We start from the raw sequence: 22,469 nt of genomic DNA, 5'->3' as shown, positions 1-22,469 counted from the left end.
CTGGTTGATTTTAAATCTTATCTTACTAACTGCAGGTCCTAGCCTATCAGAGTTAAGAAATCAATTTAGTCAGGTAGGACAGTAGTGCTGCCTGGTGATCACTTGCTTTTTAACTTGATGAATCTGTAAGCCACCATTAGTATTCAGGTAAGAGTCCTGGTGGCTTTAGGGAATTTAAGTAACTACATAAGATATTGATGGCAGGTTTTCACTGGATAGACCCAATACTGTGTCCTCTTTGACCTATTTGTGCTTTTAACAAGGGGTGAAGGAAGATCTGTGTGATTTGCTGATTGAGTTTATAGTTGACAGGAACCTGGTAGGGGAAGCTAATAATGCACTGGGTAGTGAATGCAGGTCAGAAGGAATTTAATAGAAATAATCGTTCAGTCTTGTAGGTGTGTAAGTAAATAAGTAAATAAGTGGACATGCAGGAAAGACTAAATTACTCATCAAAAAGTATATTTGTTGTGTAGTGTGACTGTTGAACCTATTAATGTTGCTTAAGAGTACATTTATGGATAGTCTTGGTTGCCCATCACAGATGGACTTAGGGATCCAGTTTGGAGTACCACACTCCGAAGGACAGTGACAAACTGGGATGCCTGGAGAATTAACAAGGGGATTTTCTAATTGAGTTTCCCCTCTGTGTTCATCATCTCTATAACAAAACTTCAGCTGATGAACTAACTAATTTGATTGTCTGCTCTGCTAAATGTAGTTGCTGATTAAGTCCAATTGAATGCTTCTTGCTTCAGTCACTTCACAGGCTACTGTGGGGATGGTAATGCATATAGCAACATGTCTGATCAAACTGTTCAGCAGAATGCTCTGATTTCCTTCTTCATGACAGCTCTCACCATGCTTACTCAGTCTTGCCTGCCTCCATGCTTAGGGTTGGAAGTTCAGAATATTTCTAACTAAAATGGTGCCCCAAACTTGATGGCATATTTTGTCAACTTCAAGTTGTAGCCTTTTCCCTTAGCTGAGAGTAGGATGATGTCTAGCAATGGGAAGCCTGTTTCACCATTAATGGATTCATTGCTAAAAGGAATGCTTCTTCTATTTTTTAAATATCCTTAAATCATAGGCCTCTGATTTTTAAACAAATACATCAAATTTAAATAAAGGTGCTTTGTATCACATTTTCTTAATATGTGTTTAGGTGTAATTGCCATATGTAATGATTATACTGTGCATCCCAACACCAGGTTAATGAGATGTGATTAACTGGAGAAACAAAGATCCTGAAGGTGTTACAGTGGATTTCGTGTGGGCTTTTTCTGCCCACAGCCAAGCAGTGCTGTAGTGAAAGCAACAACTCCAGAAACTGGATAGTATAATGAGACATTTTAAATGATGCTCCATTAGAATGGTCTATTTTTGAAAAATATAACACTAATTATAAACAATGATATCTGTAAAGATGAAATATTGCACTTATATTCAAGGCACTGTTGAAACCTTAGTAGGAAGTTCAAAATTATTTTAAAAGATTGATAAAGCCCTAAAAAAAGTATGTACATTAAGTGACAGTGTTGAAATACAAATGATAAAGTAGGAAAACAAAAAAAAAAAAAAGGAAGGAAGAAGGGAAGGAAGGAAAGCCAAACGGATAATGTAATTGTACAATATCCCACAAATCAGAACTAGAGGTGTGGCTCAAGTAAAAAAACCACCACACAGGTATTAGGCCTGGAGTTCAACCCCATACATACATAAAATGTAAACTAAAATGTTTAAAATTCCACAAATCCCTAAGACTCCACATACAGTAGACTAATGGGTAATAGAGTTTTGCAACTAATCTTAGTAAGAAGATAAAATTGAAAGTAAACTCATTGTTATCCACTGACTGCTAGTGTTAACCAAAAGAATTATCAGGAGGATAAAAGGAAGAGGAAATAAAAAAGATGGCATTTTTTTAAACTGGTCATATTGACAAAAGTCAAGGATTAGTAGAGCCTGGCATTGATTAGTTGCCAAGTAAATGGTCACTCCATGCAAATTGGCATAAGCTTTTGTTATGAGTTAAGATTGTTCGAGATGTTTGGACCTTCATGTTTTGTTACAGAGATGATAGATATGGAGGGAAACTACTTAGACTGCTGCCTGGTCTTGAGTCCCTCACCCTCTTTAGCTTCATTTACTCTGGTATCTGATACACAGGATTTGCATAAAACATTGTATGGCCTTTCAATAACCAAAAAGACCCTTTCCTTTGCTCAGCCATTCCCTATGAATAAATGGATTTCTAAAATGGACATGTCAGGAATCTTCCTCAAAAAAACAACAAAAAACCAGAACTTTTTTTTCCCCCAGTAGTAGGGATTGGCCTCCGGACCTTGTGTTTGCTAGGAGCACTCTGCCACTGGGGTCACACTGAGTCCATTTGCCATTTTTTAGCTCTCTTTTCAGATAGGGTCTTGATAATTCTTTTTTGCCTGAGGTGGCTTTGAACCAGATCTCAGCGTCTCACAGCCTTCCGGGTAGCTGTACCACCACACCCTGCCCTCATTTCCTCAACTTCTGTAAAAATGAGGAAGCTGACTTTGTCCAGTGACTTCTGGGTCAGAGGGCCTGGTTAGTAAATGGAAGACAAGGAACTGCAAATTCTTTTCCCTTACTTTATTTGACCTCAAGGGATAAAACTGCTTTGGTATCTTAAGACCAAATAAAGCTGGGTAGGTAGATCTGTAGGAAAAGGAAAGGACATACGAACTCATTAGAAATAAGGCCCATAGCTGAGTGGAGTGGTACACAACTGTAATCCCAAAACTAGAGAGGCTAAATAAAGCCTGTCTTTTGCAAAAGTAATGAGATGACCCTATGTTGACTCAGCTGCATTAACCTAACAATTTCAACTCTGAAAAAAAGTGTAGTTAATTTTATAGTTCATTTAAAAGATAGATAGTAAAGGCATTTTGTGTGGAATTACTACTGATTTGGTAAACTATACTCAGAAAATTGAAATATACAAACATACACTTTAATGTTTTTAACTCGATACTTCAAGCTGATTAGAAACTGGTATTCATCTAGTTACAACTAGAAGCAGTTGTACTCATTGAAAAGTGTACTCATTGAAAAGCTGGGTATGTGGCAGTGGTTCATACCTCTAATCCCAGTCACCTGGGAGGTAGAGGATCAAAGCTAGACCAAACAGAAAGCTACTGAAACCCCATCTCAATCAGTATGCACGTGTGGTGGCACATGAACGTGGCCCTAGTTCTGTGGGAGGTCATTCACAGAAGGATCACAGTACAAGACCAGTTCTTCAGCAAAAACATGAGATGCTACCTAAAGGAAATGAAACCCAAAAGGAGCTGAAGAAAGTGACTCAAGCAAGTAGTGTATCTGCCTACCAAGCACAAGGACCTGAGTCAAAACCCTAGTACCACCAAAAACAGAAAAAGTACCCCCTTCTTTTGGTACCATTTCTTTTGTTCCTGAGAAGACTTAACTTTTAACAATAAAAGTACAGTGGGATAATTATCCATCTGGGACTAATGACTTACTATATAATGAGCAGAAGTCAAACCGCGCATGTGTGTATGTGTGCACATGCTCACACTTACATGTGTGTGTGGCAGCATGTCTGTGACTTGGAACAGAGTCACATTTTGGAGGGAGCACTTGTTTTTGTATTTAATTTTTTACCGTCTTTTAAGTAGTTGTGAGTACAGTGCATCTTGATCAATCGTTGTTGCCCCTACCAACATGTTACAATTTTGCTGAGAGTTAATTATGTTAAGCTTGGTTACAGTACTTCCAACCACACCTTTAAGTAAATTCTAAAACTGTGTAAGTGGATGTTTATACACATCCCACCTTGTTCCAGAAAAGGACTTACGGCAGATTGACATATTCTATTGTAGTCAATTACCATAACTTTGATCTTTGAAATACATGCTACATGTTTCTATGACTACATGTTACCCTGACTTGATTACAGTAAAACTTGACAGTAGTGTGATTCTCAGTATTTGAGGTGTAACATGAGGTTTCTGTTTATAAAGTTAACACATAGCTTTCTACAAGTGGTATTAGTTTTTAAAAAATCTTTGTAAAGCTGGGCACCAGTGGCTCATGCCTGTAATCCTAACTACTCAGGGGCTAAGGTTTGAAGATGTGGGCTTGGGCAGAAAAATCCCCTGAGACTCTATCTCCAATTACCCACTCAAAAACAGGAAGTGGCGCAAGTGGTAGAATGCTAGCCTTGAGCACAAAGGGGTTCAGTTCAAGCCCCACAACCAACCAGAAAAAAAATGTGTGTGTGTACATCTATATCTATATGTATGTATGTTATAGAAAAATTACCTGCTGAAGCAAAGGCTTCTCTCTTATAAACATATGCTGTGTATCTATATGCTGTTTTGTTGTTTGATAAGGAATGAACTTTACCATTACAGAATATTCCTTAAATATTCATAATTTGACGTTCTTCATTCCAGAATTTTCAAGGCGTAACAGAAACCTTTTTAGAGGATCACAGACACTTAAAACGTTATGAATAGTAACCCCTTTTAATTAAGTTCTCATTCTACTAATTTATTCAGAGCAAAGATTTATTAACTTAAAATATTTTTTAAACACTTAAACTTCTGAGAGTACATTAGGGATAGGTTAATGCAGGCTTATTTAGTGCTTTAGAATACAAAAATGGAATCATGTCCATATGACATAATAACAAGTCCATGTTTAGCTTTCAGATCATGGAAAATGTTTCATTAACAATGTTCTACTTTGCCCTCTAAAACCTGAAAATATTTTTAAAAGTTTGAAGTCTTTCAGTACTTCTTTTAAAACATTTTGAGAAAACAGGGCATATACTTGAAGGGACTTTAGTAGCAACAGCATTTTCTCAAAAAGGCTGCTGTTTGGGTAGACCTGTGTATGGGCTACAGAGATGTGGCAGGGCTGAAGGAGGTGTCCTCCCCACTGCCTTCTCTGCAGGGTGTCCATACCCAGACTCTGAGACTTCATGGAAAGGATTCAGGCTGTCATTAATGACAGACTTTGCATTGTTCAGCTATGTTTTCCAAGGATTCCGGCTGTTTTCCTTTTTCCTGTTTCTTTAAAGAATTATTCTGGGGCTGGGGATATGGCCTAGTGGCAAGAGAGCTTGCCTCGTATACATGAGGCCCTGGGTTCGATTCCCCAGCACCACATATACAGAAAACAGCCAGAAGTGGTGCTGTGGCTCAAGTGGCAAAGTGCTAGCCTTGAGCAAAAGGAAGCCAGGGACAGTGCTCAGGCCCTGAGTCCAAGGCCCAGGACTGGCCAAAAAAAAAAAAAAAAGAATTATTCTGTAGCCATGTTTGTACATAGATCGTAAAGAAACATCTGTTGGTATGTATATATTAGTAGAGGTGCGATTAGAGGTAAGGAATACATTGAAGGTTACTCATACATAATGGATATATTTGTTATAATGTGAAGGATACTGAACAACTGATTAAATACTGCTTTGAGGTTGTTAAACACCTGGTTTGAAATTTCAGCTCTTCCACTTTACTTACTAGCTTCATTTTATTTATTTGTTTTTGTTTTTGTTGCCAGTCCTGGGGCATGGACTCAGGGCCTGAGCACTGTCCCTGGCTTCTTTTTGCTCAAGGCTAGCACTCTACCTCTTGAGTCACAGCTCCACTTCCGGCTTTTTTCTATATATGTGGTGCTGGGGAATTGAACCCAGGGCTTCATGTATACGAGGCGAGCTCTTTTACCACTAGGCCATATCTCCAGCCCACTAGCTTCATTTTAGTTGAGTCATCTAATACTTTTGAGCTGTATTTTACTTATCAATAAACAAAAATAATATCTCTTAGCAATGAAGAGTCAAAAGAATACCAATCTCTTTCTTTGGGGTCAAAAGAAATCATTTCAACAGTGTATATTTGTCACATTCTTTAGGAATATAACAACAAAGGAATGATACCAGCAAAGTTTTTATTTTCATGAGGCTTACATGAAGAGAAAAGGGAGACCAATAAATATATATCAGATTGTATGCACTAGGAGAGATCGGAGCTGGAAAAGAAGGTGGGAGTTGGAGACAGTGATCAGGGAAGGCCTTTGTGTGTGTGTGTAAGAGCAACTGTACTCATTCTCTTGTATTGTTTTTTTTAGGTAGTGCTTTGCTATGTTAATCAGGCTGGCCTTGGACTTTTGATCTTCCTGCCTTCCACTTCTCAAGAGCTGGGGTAACAGGTCTGCCCCACCACGAGAAGCTCTAGGACTTGTGTATTGGGTATCATTTTAGCAAAAGTATCAGTAAAGAAAGGAGAGTGGGGCATGGTATTGGGCTAAGAGCTCCCCCTTGTACTTACTGTATGGGGAATATGTCTAGGCCTGGTCCAGAGTGAGCAACTGAGTGAGGAAAATGTGGACAGAATAATAGATCACAAGAGCTATGTAGGCTTTGTCAGGAATCCAGGTTCTGCTTATGAAATGGAGAGATTTGAGGTAAGGATGGAGATAGAATAGAGAAGTGATAATGCTTTGCAAGCTACACCCAAGATATCTGCTGGTACTGCTGCCATTGCTACAGCCATCCTGCCTACCATCTGGGTGGTTCTAAAAGAATTTCTATGTTCTCCTTTTGAATAACATTGGCCCTTGAAAGTCTAGTCAAAATACATTCCAAGCCAGGCACTAGTAGCTCATACCTGTAATCCTAGCTACTCAAGGGGGTTGAGATCTGAGGATTGTAGTTCTAACCAGTCCAGGCAGGAAAATTCATGAGAATCTGAGACTCAGACTGGGTACCTGATGCTTGTGCTCGGTGGCTAGTGCTTTTCCCAGTGCCTCTAGCCCCATCCATGAAAATCTTATCTCCAGTTAACCACCAAAAAGCCAAAAGGGGAGCTGTGGCTGAAGGGGTGGAGTATTAGCCCTAGGCAGAAAAGCTCAGGGACAGCATCCAGACCCTGAGTTCAAAGCCCTAATATCAGTACCCCCTCCCCCCAAAAAAAGCTCCATCTAATATTTTATATACGTTTGAGCCCTTGATTTTGACCTAATTGATTTAGAGCTATGTGTTTGGTAGCATTGGTAATTAACCAAGGATCCAGCTGCTTCTTAAAGTTACTCATGGTTAATTTTAGTGGTGCTGGGTCATCACATCTTATTTACAGCTGCTGGGTCATCACATCTTATTTGCAGCTAAGAAGGGTATGCCTCCCATCCATCCATCCATCCATCCATCTATCCATCCATCCCAAAGATGAACCAAGACTTACAAAGGAAGGATAGGTCACTCATTTTATTCTATTGTATGTTGCCTCCAGTCTATGTAAGTAAATACCTTATCTCTGTATTTTAGTTCCATAAGAAGTAGTAGTCAGCTAGGGATATGGCCTAGTGGCAAGAGTGCTCGCCTCATATACATGAAGCCCTGGGTTCAATTCCCCAGCACCACATATACAGAAAATGGCCAGAAGTGGCACTGTGGCTCAAGTGGTAGAGTGCTAGCCTTGAGCAGAAAGAAGCCAGGGACAGTGCTCAGGCCCTGAGTCTAAGCCCCAGGACTGGCAAAAAAGAAAAAAAAAAAAAAAGAACTGGTAGTCATATCATTGTTTTGATTTTTTTTGAGACAGTGTCTTGCTAAATAGCCCCAGATCATCTTATCTTGTAGGCAGTGAATCACATTTGAGAGGCTAGGGGGAACAAAACTACCTCCTCCTGTTCAGATTTCCCTGTATCCAGATGCTGTGCTAATACTTTATTATTTATTTATTTTGCCAGTCTTGGGGACTGAACTCCCAGCCTGAGCACTGTCCCTGGCTTCTTTTTTTTGCTCAAGGCTAGCACTCGTACCACTTGAGCCACAGCGCCACTTCCAGCTTTTTCCATGTATGTGGTGCTGAGGAATCGAACCCAGGGCTTCATGTATACGAGGCAAGCACTCTACCACTAGGCCATATTCTCAGCCCCGTGCTAATACTTTGAACACACATATTTTAGTATTTTTTTTCTTGTATCAATCACATTGTGTGGTAGCTGTTATTTTCTCATTTTAGACATAAGGGAAGGAGGCTTAGAAATCTAAGTCAGCTTAAAGGCTTCATAAAATCGAATTTGAACCCAGGTTTTCTTTAAACCCCACACAGTTAACTTCTGTGCTTTCTATAATTGCCCAGCATTACCAAACTGATAATCTAGTACTTAACATAGTAGCTGTATATATTCAGTAATTTTGTGAATTAAGTCACATTAAGCCTGGAAGCAGGGGATTAGGTCTTACAGCCAGTGCTCTTTAAAAAAAAAAAAAAAAAATCATTCACAGGCTGGGAATGTGGCTTAGTGGTAGAATGCTTGCCTAGCCTAGCATGCATGAAGCACTGGGTTTGATTCTTCAGCACCACATAAACAGAAAAAGCCAGAAGTGGCGCTGTGGCTCAAGTGGTACAATGCTAGTCTTGAGCAAAAAGAAGCCAGGGACAGTGCTCAGGCCCTGAGTCCCAAGCCCCAGGACTGGTCCAAAAACAAAACAAAACATCATTCACATGTACTGAATTTCACATTTTCCATGACTTCATAATAAGAGCCTTACTAAAGCCTCTGTGTGCAACAGTCTTATTGTATATAGGTTCTTTTTGTGTGCTTTTTGCACTTGACTACCAAGTTTATGAGTCAGATCTAACACATATGTTAGTGGAGTCATATGAACTCAGCTGTTTAGGAATGTGTTGTCATTCAGCAGTTTTTCATTCTTGTCTCTAAACACACACCCACATTTGTATACACCAGAATGTTGTCTTGAAAGCAGGCACTCTTGATGCTTTCGATTATGGTATACAGTGTATGCACGGTTTTCAGTGATTGATTGTGCCCTAATGACTGGTTTATGAGCCATTTGCTACTTGTTCATATGTATACATGGGTGAAAGAGTGTGTTATATGTGCCAGAAGCAGTCATCAGCCAAGATGGGCAGTACCTAACAGCTCTAACTTTAGTGCTGTGGCCTTGTGGTTTCCGATGTCTCTTCTACATGTTCTCTATATTTTCTTAGGGATATTAATGGAATAGAGCAGTCATTTCAGACCTTCGTTTTTTGTAAGGTACAGTTGACCAGTTCTAGCATCATCTGCTTTCCATCTGTTTTAGAGAAGAGAGTACATTCCTGTGTAAAACTACAAATATAAAACAAATAAAAAAGAGAATGTGCCAATCCATTAATAATATTTTATGTAATCCTTTAATGCTTGAATTTTTCAGAGTGAACAATCTTAAGTTTGTTTGTTTTTTAGCTACAACTTTTCCTTTTAGTAACGGTCTTGGATGCAGGAACAGATAGAAAGACTCATTTGACTTACCCCACTTCACCCCAAGGATATGGAAACTACCAGAAAAATCCACTTTTGGAATCACCAGCATGAAAAGCGGTGCTTTTTGTTTTTACAGTGATGATTATGATGGTTTCAATGGTCATCAAATGCCCCACGTTTTCCAGAACATAGCTTACTTATTCCATTTGTGCTACTGTAACAAAATACCTGAGATTGAGTAGCATATAAAGAATACAAATATGTCACAATTCTGAAGGTTACATCCCAAATCAGGGTGCTTGTATCTGGTGAGGTCTACCTTCTCACTTGATGGGAAATGGAAAACCAAAACCAAAAAGAGATACACTGTGCCCTAACATGGGAGAAGAGAGTTGAGCACATTGCAAGCCCTTCTTAGCCATATTGATCAGTTCTTGAGGGCTCTATCTGAATAACAACTCCCATTAAGCCCCCCCTCCCACATACACACTGGGATTAAGTTCTAGTGTGTGACTTTCGAGGGTGTTCAGATTGTAGCAGTCTTGTAGAGGTGAGCCCATTGGCTGGCCTAGGTGGAGAACTATGAGTTTACATTTTGATGTCTGCAGAGAATAGAATTTGCTAAAATTGTGAACTAATTATATATGAGATACTTAATACACTGGAGTCTGCTGTCACAGTCAAGTTTCGTGACTGGGTAAACAGTGGATCCATTCAATGTGAAGGGGAACCTTGAAAATAGAAACAGGACATGAGTTGAGACAGGTTTCTGGGATGCCATCTATAGACAGCAGACTAATCAGTTAGGCCATGCCGGAGTTTAGGTAGTGGAAGCCATATGAGACCACCTAAAGCTAATAGAAGGTAAGGAGACAGTGACAGCCAGGGATGGAAGTTTTTTTTTTTCTTTTATGTTGTTTGATGGGAATCTGTTTTGTTCTCATAACTCCGTGTTGCTCCCATGGCCCACTGACCACCCTTCCCTGGACCCCTCCTGGTTCTGAGGTGAACTTTACCCCTAACCTTATCTGAAAGTGCAGGACTGTTGGTGTCAGGAAGACACCTTTACCCTAAAACTCCAATCTGGACAGCTTGCACCATAAATCAGTCCCCAGCAGGACAGGACAAAGAAATTCCAACCAAGATCTCACCCTTGAATGTGTAAGAACATAAACCCCACACACTCCCACTCTTTGTTTCCTTGACCCTGCTCCACGTTCCTGGGAGTCCCTCCGCAGCACTAATTAAAGCCTCTTTGGTCTCTTAAGGTCTCTGCCTTCTTTCTCTCCTTTCATCTGCTTGTTCTCACCTAACATTCATGACTGGGTTTCCTAACATTGTTATTCTAAAGGTAATAGACAGAGGGGTTGCGGTTATATCAGTCAGGTAATGATTACATTTCTTTTGGGACAGTGTCATCCTTCCCTTGCTCTCTCCCAGCTTTTCCCCGCCTGTCCCTATCTACAAGTTGTATAGTTCATTTTCAACAGTGTCTAGTGAGTACCGCTGCTGTGTTTGTTCGCCCTCTATCCCTCCATTTCTATACTCCCCCTTACCCTCCCCAAAACAGATAAATGCACAAATAATACAAAAAGAAAAAAAAAACTTATTTCCCATTTCCTGGAATTCATTTCAATAAGTATTTTATGTGATCAGAGGCACTGTGCCTCACGGTGGAAGGATGTCCGCATTGGAATAATGCTGAGTTGTTGAATGTACAGAAAGATAAATAGATGCAGAAAGAACATTTGTTGAGAGAAGAAAGCAACTAGTGGAAAGCCATGCATGAGTACCAGGCAAAGGCTGTGTCTAGGGGATTCTTCTCACAGACTCAGCTGGCCTGCAAGTGTTCATTTGAATATAAAAGTAATGAGTTAGCCCTCCCCGTTTTCAAATTAAATTGACCCTCCAAGGCTCCTTGGTTTTGGTATTCACACTCCACTGGTTACCATCAAGAGCAAGCATACACCCTAGTTTAGGAAGTGTAGATGTGGCTTTCCACACTCCCCTTGAGGATCCTAGTAACAGTTGGCATTGTCCCAGCTGTGCTGATAATTTTGGCTCGGCCCAAGGCATCATGCTTTGTGATGAACTAGCTTTTTGGAAGGGACAGGAAATTAGTTACATTTGAAAACTAAATGAATTTTTTTCATTTGTGTTGTATATTTGTCTTTATGAACTCCAGTGATGTCCAAAAACACAGTCATGTTTGGAATAATATGGTGGCTTAGATGTGGTTGGCATATTCAGGCAAAAAAAAAAAAAAAAAAAAAAAAAGAGTGTGACCAGACCCAGTGGCCCAGAGGGCTATGCATGCATTGGCCAGGGTAAAGCCTCCAAGGCCACAGGCAGGGATTTGAATTTTATTCTAAGGGTAATTAGGGGCCTTAATAGTATGTTCTTGTGATTGAAATCCCTCCAAATTCTTAGCTGAAGAGGGAATGCTCGTCTCAAAGGAGAGCGTCTTACTCTCAGATTGTTGGTGCCAAAACACTGACTTGTGCCTCTGTTTCATACCCTTCAAAGTTACAGAACATTGTAGATGACACTGCTTGCATGATAGATGGGCTTGTTGGAAGGCATTGTCTCCGTTCCAGAGAAAAAGAACCAGCACAGTGTCCACTCCATTTGAGCATTGTCTGAAGGTAGTGTGTTGTTAGGAATTCTCTCCTATTTTGTGTGAATACAAAATAAGGAGATGGAGGTGAGAACTGAAGCAGGAAGCACAACTCTTCTAAGTAATTTTTCTCCCAATCTTCCTGTTGATCTTTATCATCACTAAAACTAAATCTGTTTAGTCACCGTGGCGTGGGTGGGTATGTGCACATGCGTGAGCACATGAACGAGCACTCGCACATCAGAACTGAGGCTTGAACTCAGCACCTCCTACTCTCACTTGGCTTTTTGTATGTGTGTGCCGGTCTTGAACTCAGTGCTTCCTATTTTTATTTGGCTTTTTGTAAGTGTGTGCCAGTTTGGGGGCTTGAACTCAGGGCCTGGATACTCACTGTCCCTGAACTTTTTTGCTGAAGTCCAGCACTCTGCCACTTGAGCCCCAGCTCCACTTCTAGCAGTTGGGTGGTTAATTTGAAATAAAAATCTCACAGACTTTCCTGCCCAGGCTGGCTTTGAACCTCGAGCCTCAGATCTCAGCCTTCTGAGTAGCTAGAACTATAGGCGTAAGCCACCAGTGTGCAGCAAGCTCTTGGACTAATCGTTTCAGCATGCATCCCCTCATCTTTAATGAACATGCTCAGATGACACACGATTTCACAATAGTGCTTGTGAGATAAAGTATAATGGTACAAATGATAAAGTAGAATGGCACAAATGTTTCTACAACTCAGTAGCTGCTCTAGTTTTCTTTTTTGTGCTCTAGAAATTCAGCAACACAGGATCAGTGCTTAGCAATTCTTTGCACATTATTCTAACATGTTTAGGAACTTTATTTCTTTGCTTATTTGTTTTGTTTTTGTTGCCAGTCCTGGGCCTTGGACTCAGGGCCTGAGCACTGTCCCTGGCTTCTTTTTGCTCAAGGCTAGCACTCTACCACTTGAGCCACAGCACCGCTTCTGGCTTTTTTCTATATATGTGGTGCTGAGGAATCGAACCCAGGGCTTCATGTATACGAGGCGAGCACTTTACCACTAGGCCATATTCCCAGCCCAGGAACTTTATTTCTTGACGGTACCCGTGGCTAACAATCCTAATCCTAGCTACCCAGGAGGCCAAGAGCAGGATGGTCACAGGTGAGACCAGCAAGACAGTTTGTGAGACCTTCAAACCAGGGCTGGGGAGGGCACAGGTCGGGGCACTCAAGCGGAAGAGTACCTACTGTGCAAGCAAAGTAAGCAAGGGTGGCCCGTGAGGTTAAGCCCCAATACCACAAAAAGAACTTGAGTTCTTAAAGCATTGTATTTATTACTCTCTTCCAATATGTCTGTCTGTCTGGTCATCATTTAGGAGCATTCTTGAATTTTAAGCATTTCTGTATTTCTAATTCTAAATACGGTGACACTTATGGAACATGTTTTTGGAGGTTGTTAATTCCTTGATTGCCCTGCCCACCTCCAATCTTGGATACTGCATTGTGTTAGAAGGTGAATCTGAGAATATAAATGAAATGAAAGAATTTTTAGAGAAATTACTATGCTTTAAAAATAAGCTGTATGTATGCTTTTACTTCTTCAACTATATATATGCACACACACATATATATATATAAAACATTGTCATTAAAGGATATACAAAGTATAGGATGCAGAATATGAATCTGTGGTGAATACTTTCACAATGTGATTAGATCTTGCTGAGGACTGCCCACTTGTTTGGGGTACATGTTACTAGTTTATATGTTAAGGGAAATAGCTGTATCACACCTTGTCCTCACAGAAGCCTTTATATATCCATATTATATTCTCTTTCTACTATGACCAACATTTGATGAGTGGCAGGACATTTTAAACCTCCTTTCCCTTGGAAAGTCACCTCTTCCACCATGGAGCCAGAGCTGAAAATATCTCTGTTGCATAGCACCATAACACATCCTGCAAAATACCATTAAACATTCCCGCCCTCCACCCAGCACTGACATACACAGTGCCACTGCTGTTATTTGTAAAGTTACTGATAGGAACGGCAAAGTCTTCAGGGAACTGACTGTGAGTGTGGCCTTTGGTGCTGGTGTGAAAGTTACCTGCTCTTCCCCCACCCAAAATCAGGTTAAAAAAAAATGAAAAAGAATGATTCAGGATTTATGCGCCATCAAGCCAGATAATCAGATAATGTAATGGCAACTTTGGGAAACTTTGCTAGCCAAATCTCTTGTCATGGAAGTTTATTTGTCAGTGAACTTAAAGCATCTTTGAATTTTGAGAAGGACATGTGTTAAGCTAATTTTTTTTTTTTTTTTGTGGCCAATGAAGACATGGTTTTAGTTTGAGGAGAAAAGGATTTATAACTTGACAGAACTGAAGTGGGTGATATTTGGGGATAGAGACTGATCATAACAAATTATATGAAAACATGTTGAAAGTAACGTACTTAAGATTTCCAGTATAAACATAACATTTGTGTTTTCATGCTTGTTTCCCTTAAGCTTTGGTTCTTTATAAACATAAATTTTCCTCTCAGACTTCGGGGGAAAATATCCAAGTTCTTCACATGAAATTTTAGGCAAAGTTAAAACGATACGCAGTGGAGATACTTATGTCGACACTGGGGAAAGTCAAAGTAGGATTGGAGTAGCTGACACCTGCCCCTCCCTACTTTGGTGCAGGGGTGGGAGGCACCTGGTACAGTAAAAATGTACTTGGAGTTTGGCTTGAAACCATTTAGTGATCTGTTAGGTTCTTCTGTAAATGCACGCGCTCTCTCTTTCTCTCTCACCTTGGTGGTTAATTGGAGATGAGACTCTGCACAGACATTCCTGCCAGGGCTTGCTTTGGGAAGCCACCCTTAGACCTCAGCCTCCTGAGTAGCTAAATTACAAGCCTAAGCCAGCAGCATCTGTCTTTTTTTTTTTATTTGATATGAAGTTTTTCATCTCTATGACTAACTTCTTTTACTCGGTTTACTAAAAGGAACTGTAACTCTTCCAACATGTTCCCAATACATTTTCCCCATCATTTGTCCTGTTAATTTCATTTGTTCATTGTGACTTCTCAGAATAGCTGTAGGTTTCTCCTGTGGAAAAATTTAACGTTGTTGTAGAAGTGGTGTTTTCTATTACCAGAAAAAAAAAAAAAACTTTTCTGTGTTTGGAAGTTTCTGGTAGTAAGGATTTATCCAGTGAGTTCTTTTGTAGGAGATGATCCTATCCAGGCTGACAGAACAGCCTTGAGGATCTGTTGATCTGTCCAAGGTGCCTGCCTGGGGTGCTGGCCCCTCTGCAGCTCTGGAGCACGGACGAGTGGGGGACAAATAGGAGGGGGTTTGCACTGAGGAGGTGTGCACATGCTCACTGGCACCCCTTGCTGCTGGTGCTGTTTGGCTGAGCTCCTTCCCTGCCTCTTTGCTTCACTCAACTGTAGAAAGAGGCACCTATAACTTGGAGGTACACCATGGTGATTATAAGGACATTTAGGATTGAGATTGAGACAGACCTGAACTTGTTTTTCTCTCCATGCCACAACTTGAGCCAGATTCTCACCTGAAACAGGAGCAGCTGTCCCTCGGGGGCTTGTTGGAAAGCCTTTAGACATGAATTCTTGCCCTGTGAGTGGTGGCTACTCTACCTGCACCAGCAGCACATTCTTCCTCAGATGGTGGTCAGGAGAGCAGAGACTTTGAAAAGAAAAATAGCATTTTGAAAAGTATGATTGGTTGTCAGTGGCTCATGCCTATAATCCTCACTACTCAGGAGGCTGAGACCTGAGGATCATGATCATGGTTCAAAGCCAGCCCAGGCAGAAAAGTCTAGGGGACTCTTTAATTAATTACCAAAATCTGGAAGTGGAGCTGTGGTTCAAGTAGCAGAGTACTAGCCTTGAGGAAAAAAAAAAAGAAAGAAAGAAAGAAAACTGTAAACCGTACCCAGGCCCTGAGTTCAAGTCTCAGTACTGGCATTTAAAAAAAAGGAAATAAGAAAATTACAAGTATCAGTGAGTTTCCCAATAACTGCTGCTGCTGCTGAAAGTCGTATGTACGGTGGCTATCTTTAGCACCGCTTTTCTTCCCAGATTGGGATTGGGAAGGTGTGTACTCTCTCGGCCCGCTCTCACTGGAGCCTGTTCTGCATTGCAGGTCAAGCAGGCAGAGCTCAGCAGAGGCCTCTGTCACTGCCGTCATGCCGTTCCCATTTGGCAAGTCTCACAAATCTCCAGCGGACATCGTGAAGAACCTGAAGGAGAGCATGGCTGTTCTGGAAAAGCAGGACATTTCTGACAAAAAGGCAGAAAAGGTATGCATTCAGCTCTACCGGCAGTTTAAATTCTTGGAATTAGGAGCAAATATATGATAATGTAATCGCAAAGTGGTATTTGCTGCTGCTCCTTTACTTTGCCCTCCTAAAGCTATTTCTACATTTTTCTGTTGTAGTTTATAAGTCTGCAGTCTGTTTATTTCATTTCTGTCTTTGGTTCTTTTTTTTTTTTTTTTTCTTTTTGGCCAGTCCTGGGCCTTGGACTCAGGGCCTGAGCACTGTCCCTGGCTTCCTTTTGCTCAAGGCTAGTACTCTGCCACTTGAGCCACAGCGCCACTTCTGGCCATTTTCTGTATATGTGGTGCTGGGGAATTGAACCCAGGGCCTCATGTATACGAGGCAAGCTCTCTTGCCACTAGGCCATTTCCCCAGCCCCGTGTCTTTGGTTCTTGAAATTACTGTCTCTGCCAACTCTTTCTTTGTGTGTGTCCTGGGGATGGAACCTAGGGCTTGGTGCACGCTAGGAAAGTGTGGAACCATAGCTTGTCCTACACTGCTGATTTTCTCCTGTAGTCTCTACCCCTCCCTGCTCCCTCGTTGTGGCCAGTCATTACAGTTCAGAGCCTGACTTTCATCCAGCTGTGCCCATCTCCCCTGAAACACCATTTTCACTATTGTGTGTTCTGCCTCCAAAGGGCTTATGAATAGAACCGAGTTCTGTTCCTTCTCGAAGATCCTCAGTCATTCTCAGGCACCTTAGCAGTTGCTCTGGCAGACTGCACCGAGTCAGATCATCATACACCTTTCTGAACTCTTCTCCCTGGAGTCTTTTTTCTCCTACCCCATTTCCACCAACAACCACATACATTTCCTTTACCTAGATGGCTTCCTAGCGTACTTCCTCTCCTCTCCTGTCCATGCCTAGTCAAATAAATGTCTGTCATTTGGATACCTCTCTTGGAAATGTCAGAACCACTATCTTCATTCTGGCTGTTTTTGTTGTGTCTTGCCTTCCTTATTGACTAGAGCTCTTTGAGTGTTATGGGTCATTTCTGGCCCCTCTGTGCTCTTCAGGTACCTAGTTCCCACGAGCTGGATGTCTGCTACTTATGAATGAGTTGATACTTACTGATAAAATCTTTTATCCCATCTTTTTTTTTTTTGCCAATCCTGGGCCTTGGACTCAGGGCCCTGAGCACTGTCCCTGGCTTCTTCCTGCTCAAGGCTAGCACTCTGCCACCTGAGCCACAGCGCCCCTTCTGGCCGTTTTCCATATATGTGGTGCTGGGGAATCGAACCAAGAGCTTCATGTGTAGGAGGCAAGCGCTCTTGCCACTAGGCCATATTCCCAGCCTAATGCTAGTTTTTTATTTGTTTTGTTGCCAGTTGTGGGGCTTGAACTCAGGGCCTGAGCACTATCCCTGGCTTCTTTTTGCTCAAGGCTAGCACTCTACCACTTGAGCCACAGTGCCACTTCTAGCCTTTTCTATCTATGTGGTGCTGAGGAATTGAACCCAGGGCTTCACGTATAGGAGGCGAGCACTCTTTCCACTAGGCCATATCCCCGGCCCTCTTTTATCCCATCTTTAAGAGATTGTTTTCTTTATTGAGCTGGAGCTAGGCTTCTTAGCTACTATAGTTTACCTTTATTTTTCAGTGGATTGTTATAATGATTGATTTGAGATTCTTTCCCCTAAATGTTGTTATACTGCAGTGTAATGTAGAAGCCTTTGGGTAGGGTTGAGGAGTATACGTCTCTATCTCTATTCTAATTGTCCTAGTTTCTTTAGCTGTGAGCTGTTGTTTCTACTGTATTTTCCACTGTTGCTTTATTGTGTGTTGGCTGGCTGATCTTACCCTTTTCCAGCTTCTTTTTATTTTCCCATTCTATTCAACCCACTTTTAGTCCACTTCAGACTGGGAAACTGCAGATTGGAAGTTTGGAAGGAAGGTGAGAAAGAGAAAGAGAGATACTAAGAGATGCATCTCAGACAATTTTGAATGTTTGATGTTAAACCAGAATTTGACAGTTGTAGTTTTTTTGGTGGTAATATAGAGTATGAAACTATATGAATGAGCTTCCTATATTACATGTACACATATTGTATACTAACCAGAGCATGATTTTATGGCATATACTGATCATTTAGAAAAATTTAGGTTAGTGACATACAGATCTTTACAGTGTTGACATATTACACAATACATAAGGATCCATTTGTTTTTTTTATTTTTCAGTTACAGTAGACTAGTCTTTTGTACTGAGAGGTGGTCAGGTGGTCACGCTATTTCTGTTAGGATGTATTCAAATTTAGTATTCGTAAATGTTTACAAGATGTAAACAAACCAGTGGGCAAAGGAGAACTTATAAGCAAATGGAACATTTGTCAATATTCCATAAATTCATCTGTAACTATCTAGAACCAAAAAGTTTTTTAATTGTAAGCTAGAGCCAGGTGCCAGTGGCTCAAGCCTGTAATCCCTAACTATTTAGGAGGCTGAGATCTGCAATTGGCAATTAAAAGCCAACCTGGGCAGGAAAGTCCGTGAGACTGTTGCCCCCAGTTACCTACCAAAAAAGCTGGAAGTGGAGCAGTGGCTCAAGTGGTAGGGCACTAGCCCTCAGCAAAAATGATCAGGGATAGTACCCAGGCCCTGAGTTAAAGCCTTAAGACAGTCAAAGAATGAAATAAAGTCTTTTTACTACAACAGCAACAAAAAAGGAAGATATCCAGGAATACTTTCAGAAAGTATGTTGAACCTGCTTGGGAAAAAAATAAAACCTATATAACCTTATTCAGAGACACAAAAGAATACTTGATTCATGTTTCCAGATGGAAAAATAAGAGTCTTACTCAATATTCCATTTCTTCTTAAATCAGTTGATAGAACTAAAGCAGTCCATTCAGATCATAGCAAGACCTTTTTGGAACTTGACAGAAATTTTGCTTTATATTGGTTTAAAACACACTCCAAAATCTGTTTTACTGACAGTCTTCACAATCATAGTCTCCAAAATGACATCTAGTTTTACAGACTAAAAAGACATCTTTGATTGCTTTCTCATTTCCCAAAGCCATCTACTTCATTAGAAAAGAAAATTAAGTCAATCTAGAAACTCAGCACTCCTTTTTATCATACTGGTCTTGAGCCATCATTGTATCTGCTTTAGATTGCTGCAGTGTCTTCATTTTTCTTATAACCACTGCAATCCTTTCAAAACACTTCTCCAAAAACAAAAAGTTGAAAGTCCTTGCATGAGGCTAAAGTACATTCTACAGCTAAATCTTGCCTAGGACTGTTTTCATAAAGCTCACGAGAATGGTTAAAGACATACATGAGACAAACGGTTTTCTTCCCCATTGGACTATCAGCCTGCCAAATACTTGTATTTATGAAAAATGGAATAGAAAGCAGAGTTAACATGAAGCACTGTGACCTTCTCGTCTAAACTCTTAATGACTGCTAAATGAAATAAAACCATATTGGAACAACTTGTAGGTTGAGTTAGTAACTGACAAGAGAATATCTTCTATGAATTCTACAGTGGTATCCACATATGTTCCTTTTTCAGTGTTTCTGCCCACAGAAGGAGTAAGATAAATGACTTTTTTCAAGAGCTTTGTCCTAGATGGCCACCAAATAGTATTTATTTATTATTTATTCAGTATTTATTCATATTTCCTCATGGTTAAGGAGGATCACAGGGCGTTTTTAGTGATTAGATAAATATTTTTACCTAATGGGTCTAATGTTTGAATCAATAGGGTTTGGTGATAGAGTTCCATTAATCTGTGCAAAATACAGTCCTCAATTCTTTAAACTTTTATTGTGATTAATTTATCTGCAGAAACTTAAAGGTTTTAATTAGCAGCTTCTGATTAGTAAGGAAAAAGATAGTGGGTAAAAAGAAAGGACAAAAAAATGGATGACTAAATCAGACACCAAAGAAGGGTCAGTTGCTGGAGGACCTGGCGGCTGAGGTTGAAGGGGATGTATAAGCTTAACTATAAATATAATACACATAAAAAGTAATGACTCTGTACTTAATCCAGAAAAAAAAGAGTCAGTGTAGTGAAGAAAATAAGATAGAATCATTAGAGTGCTTGATAAATCCAAAAGAATGCAGGGAAAAGGGTTAAATAACAGATGCAACAACATCAACAACAACAAAACAAATTATAGGATAGATTCCAGTTTGTATTAGTAACCATGTTTAATATAAATGTCCTGAGCACTGTACTTAAAAAGCAGAGATTATAAAATTAGATGAAAAGTCCCAACTGTATGCATGTAAGAAAGGTATTTAACAGGTACATTTGTACTTAACAAATGGATTTAATTAAGAGAATGAAGAAATATGCACTTTTTGTTGACATTTGTCAAAAGAAAGTTAAGTGCCTCTATTAAAAGAGGTTTCAGAGCCAACAGTATTGCCAGGTATAAAGAAAGCCATTTCATGGTAAAGTAGAGCTTAATTAAGTGGCCATTACAGAATTCTTAAACATTAATGCACCTAAAACAGAACTCCAAAATAAAGTAAAATACAATAGCCAAAAACCAATAGAACTATAAGAGGAAATAGTTTGAGTATCCCACTTTCAGTAATTGAAAGATTAAGTAGGGAGAAAAGAAATATTTTCTTTTTCTGTTCATTGTTTTGTTGAGATAGTTTCCCTATGTTTACCAGGTTGGCCTCAAACTCACTATGTAGGCCAGCTGGTAAACTCTGTTCCTTCTGCCTTAGCCTGCCAGGTGTTGGGATTACAGGTGTGTACCACCACACCCGGCTTAGCAAGATTTTGTTCAACACCAGGATAATACCTGACCTGACCTGATTCACAGTTGTAGAATATTCCACCTATTTCACAAATAGTGGGATACTGCTATATAAAACATTAAAGAAACTTCTATCATTCAATGTCCATATTAGAAAACAAGAAAGTCCTGCACACTCACTTTAAGAAACTAGAAAAAGATCAGAAAGATCTGGGTGCTAGAGGCTCACACCTATTATAATCCTGGCTATTTTGGAGGCTGAGGTTTGAGAAACACAATCTGAAGCCAGTACAGGCAAAAAAGATCAAGAAACTGTCTCCAGTTAACCAGCAAAGAAGCTGGGCTGGGAGGTATGGCTCAAATGGTAGAGCACCACCTTTGAACAAAAAGAAGCCGAGAGTACAAGACCCTGAGTTCAAGCCCCATTACTGGCAGCAAACGCAAAACTGAAAACAAGAAAAGAAACCACTATTTATGCAGAAATCAATTATAAAACAACAGAAAAATAAAAGGAAAGATCTATCAAACTGATAAACTGTGGCCTAGAATAATCAAGGGGAAAAGACAGAAACTGCTAACATAGGAGGAGAGGTACCAGTACTACAGATACTGAAAGGGTAGCAGTTTTATGCCAATAAATTTGACACTTCGAGCTAAAAGGATACATTCTTTTAAAGACATCAAGATCACTTAAGGAAAAGTAGGTAATTTGAATTTGAGTAACCTTATGCTAAAGTGATGGATGATTTAGCTATGAACCCTTACCATCAAAGACTGAGTCTAGAGGACTTTGCTAGTCCTACCAAATGTTGTTCACTCCTTTTTCCTGTTTAATTTTTTGGAGACAATGTCTTACTAAGTAGTCCAAGCTGATAGTAAACTTTCTATATCCCTGGCTGGCCTCAAACTCATGATCCTCCTGCTTCAGCATCCCAAGCACAAGGATTATAGATGTATGCCACCACACCAGGTTTCTACCAAATGTTCACATGTCAAGCTTCCACCAGCTGTTTAAGGACAAAACAATAGAGTTGCTAGGCAAACTCTTCCAGAAAATGTAAGAGGAAGGAATAGTTCTTACTTTATTCTACTAACTCACCATTGTCCTGATGCCAAAAACGGACAGAACCAGGTGTCAGTGGCTCATACTTGTAATCCTATTCAGGAGGCTGAGATCTGAGGATCGTGGTTCAAAGCCAACCAGGGCAGGAAAGTCCATGAGACTCTTAATTAGCCATCAAAAAGCCATAAGTGGAGATGTGGCTCTAGTGGTAGAGCACCAGCCTTGAGGGGAGAAACTCAGGACAGCATCCAGGCTGAGTTCATGACCCAGGACAACAACAAAACAAAATAAAGATAGCATAGGAAAAGAAAACAGCAGAATAACATCAGTCATAATGATGGAAGCAAAAGTAAAAACTATCCTTTAGCAGATTGAATCTGAAAGACATTGTGACCAAGTGGGATTCCTAGAATGCTTGTGCAATCTGACAAAAAAAAAAAAAAAGGAATGGAAGGCATCCAAATTGCAAAGAAGTCAAGCCTTTTATTTGTAGAT

General features: G+C 40.2%; 1 protein-coding gene across 1 annotated transcript in view; it reads left to right on the top strand.

Annotated features, from left to right (window-relative positions):
* Positions 1 to 22,469, top strand: part of Cab39 (calcium binding protein 39) — an 82,097-nt gene that overhangs the window by 18,614 nt on the left and 41,014 nt on the right. The window contains exon 2 of the mRNA XM_048344555.1: positions 16,015 to 16,171. Coding sequence (XP_048200512.1) covers positions 16,058 to 16,171 — 114 coding nt within the window. The 5' untranslated portion in view covers positions 16,015 to 16,057. The remainder of the gene's footprint in view (positions 1 to 16,014; positions 16,172 to 22,469) is intronic.

Source organism: Perognathus longimembris, chromosome 4 (assembly GCF_023159225.1).
Source record: "Perognathus longimembris pacificus isolate PPM17 chromosome 4, ASM2315922v1, whole genome shotgun sequence".
NCBI classification, from domain to species: domain Eukaryota; kingdom Metazoa; phylum Chordata; class Mammalia; order Rodentia; family Heteromyidae; genus Perognathus; species Perognathus longimembris.
Note: the sequence above shows the minus strand (reverse complement) of the source record. Positions and strands in the feature narration are given on the sequence as shown.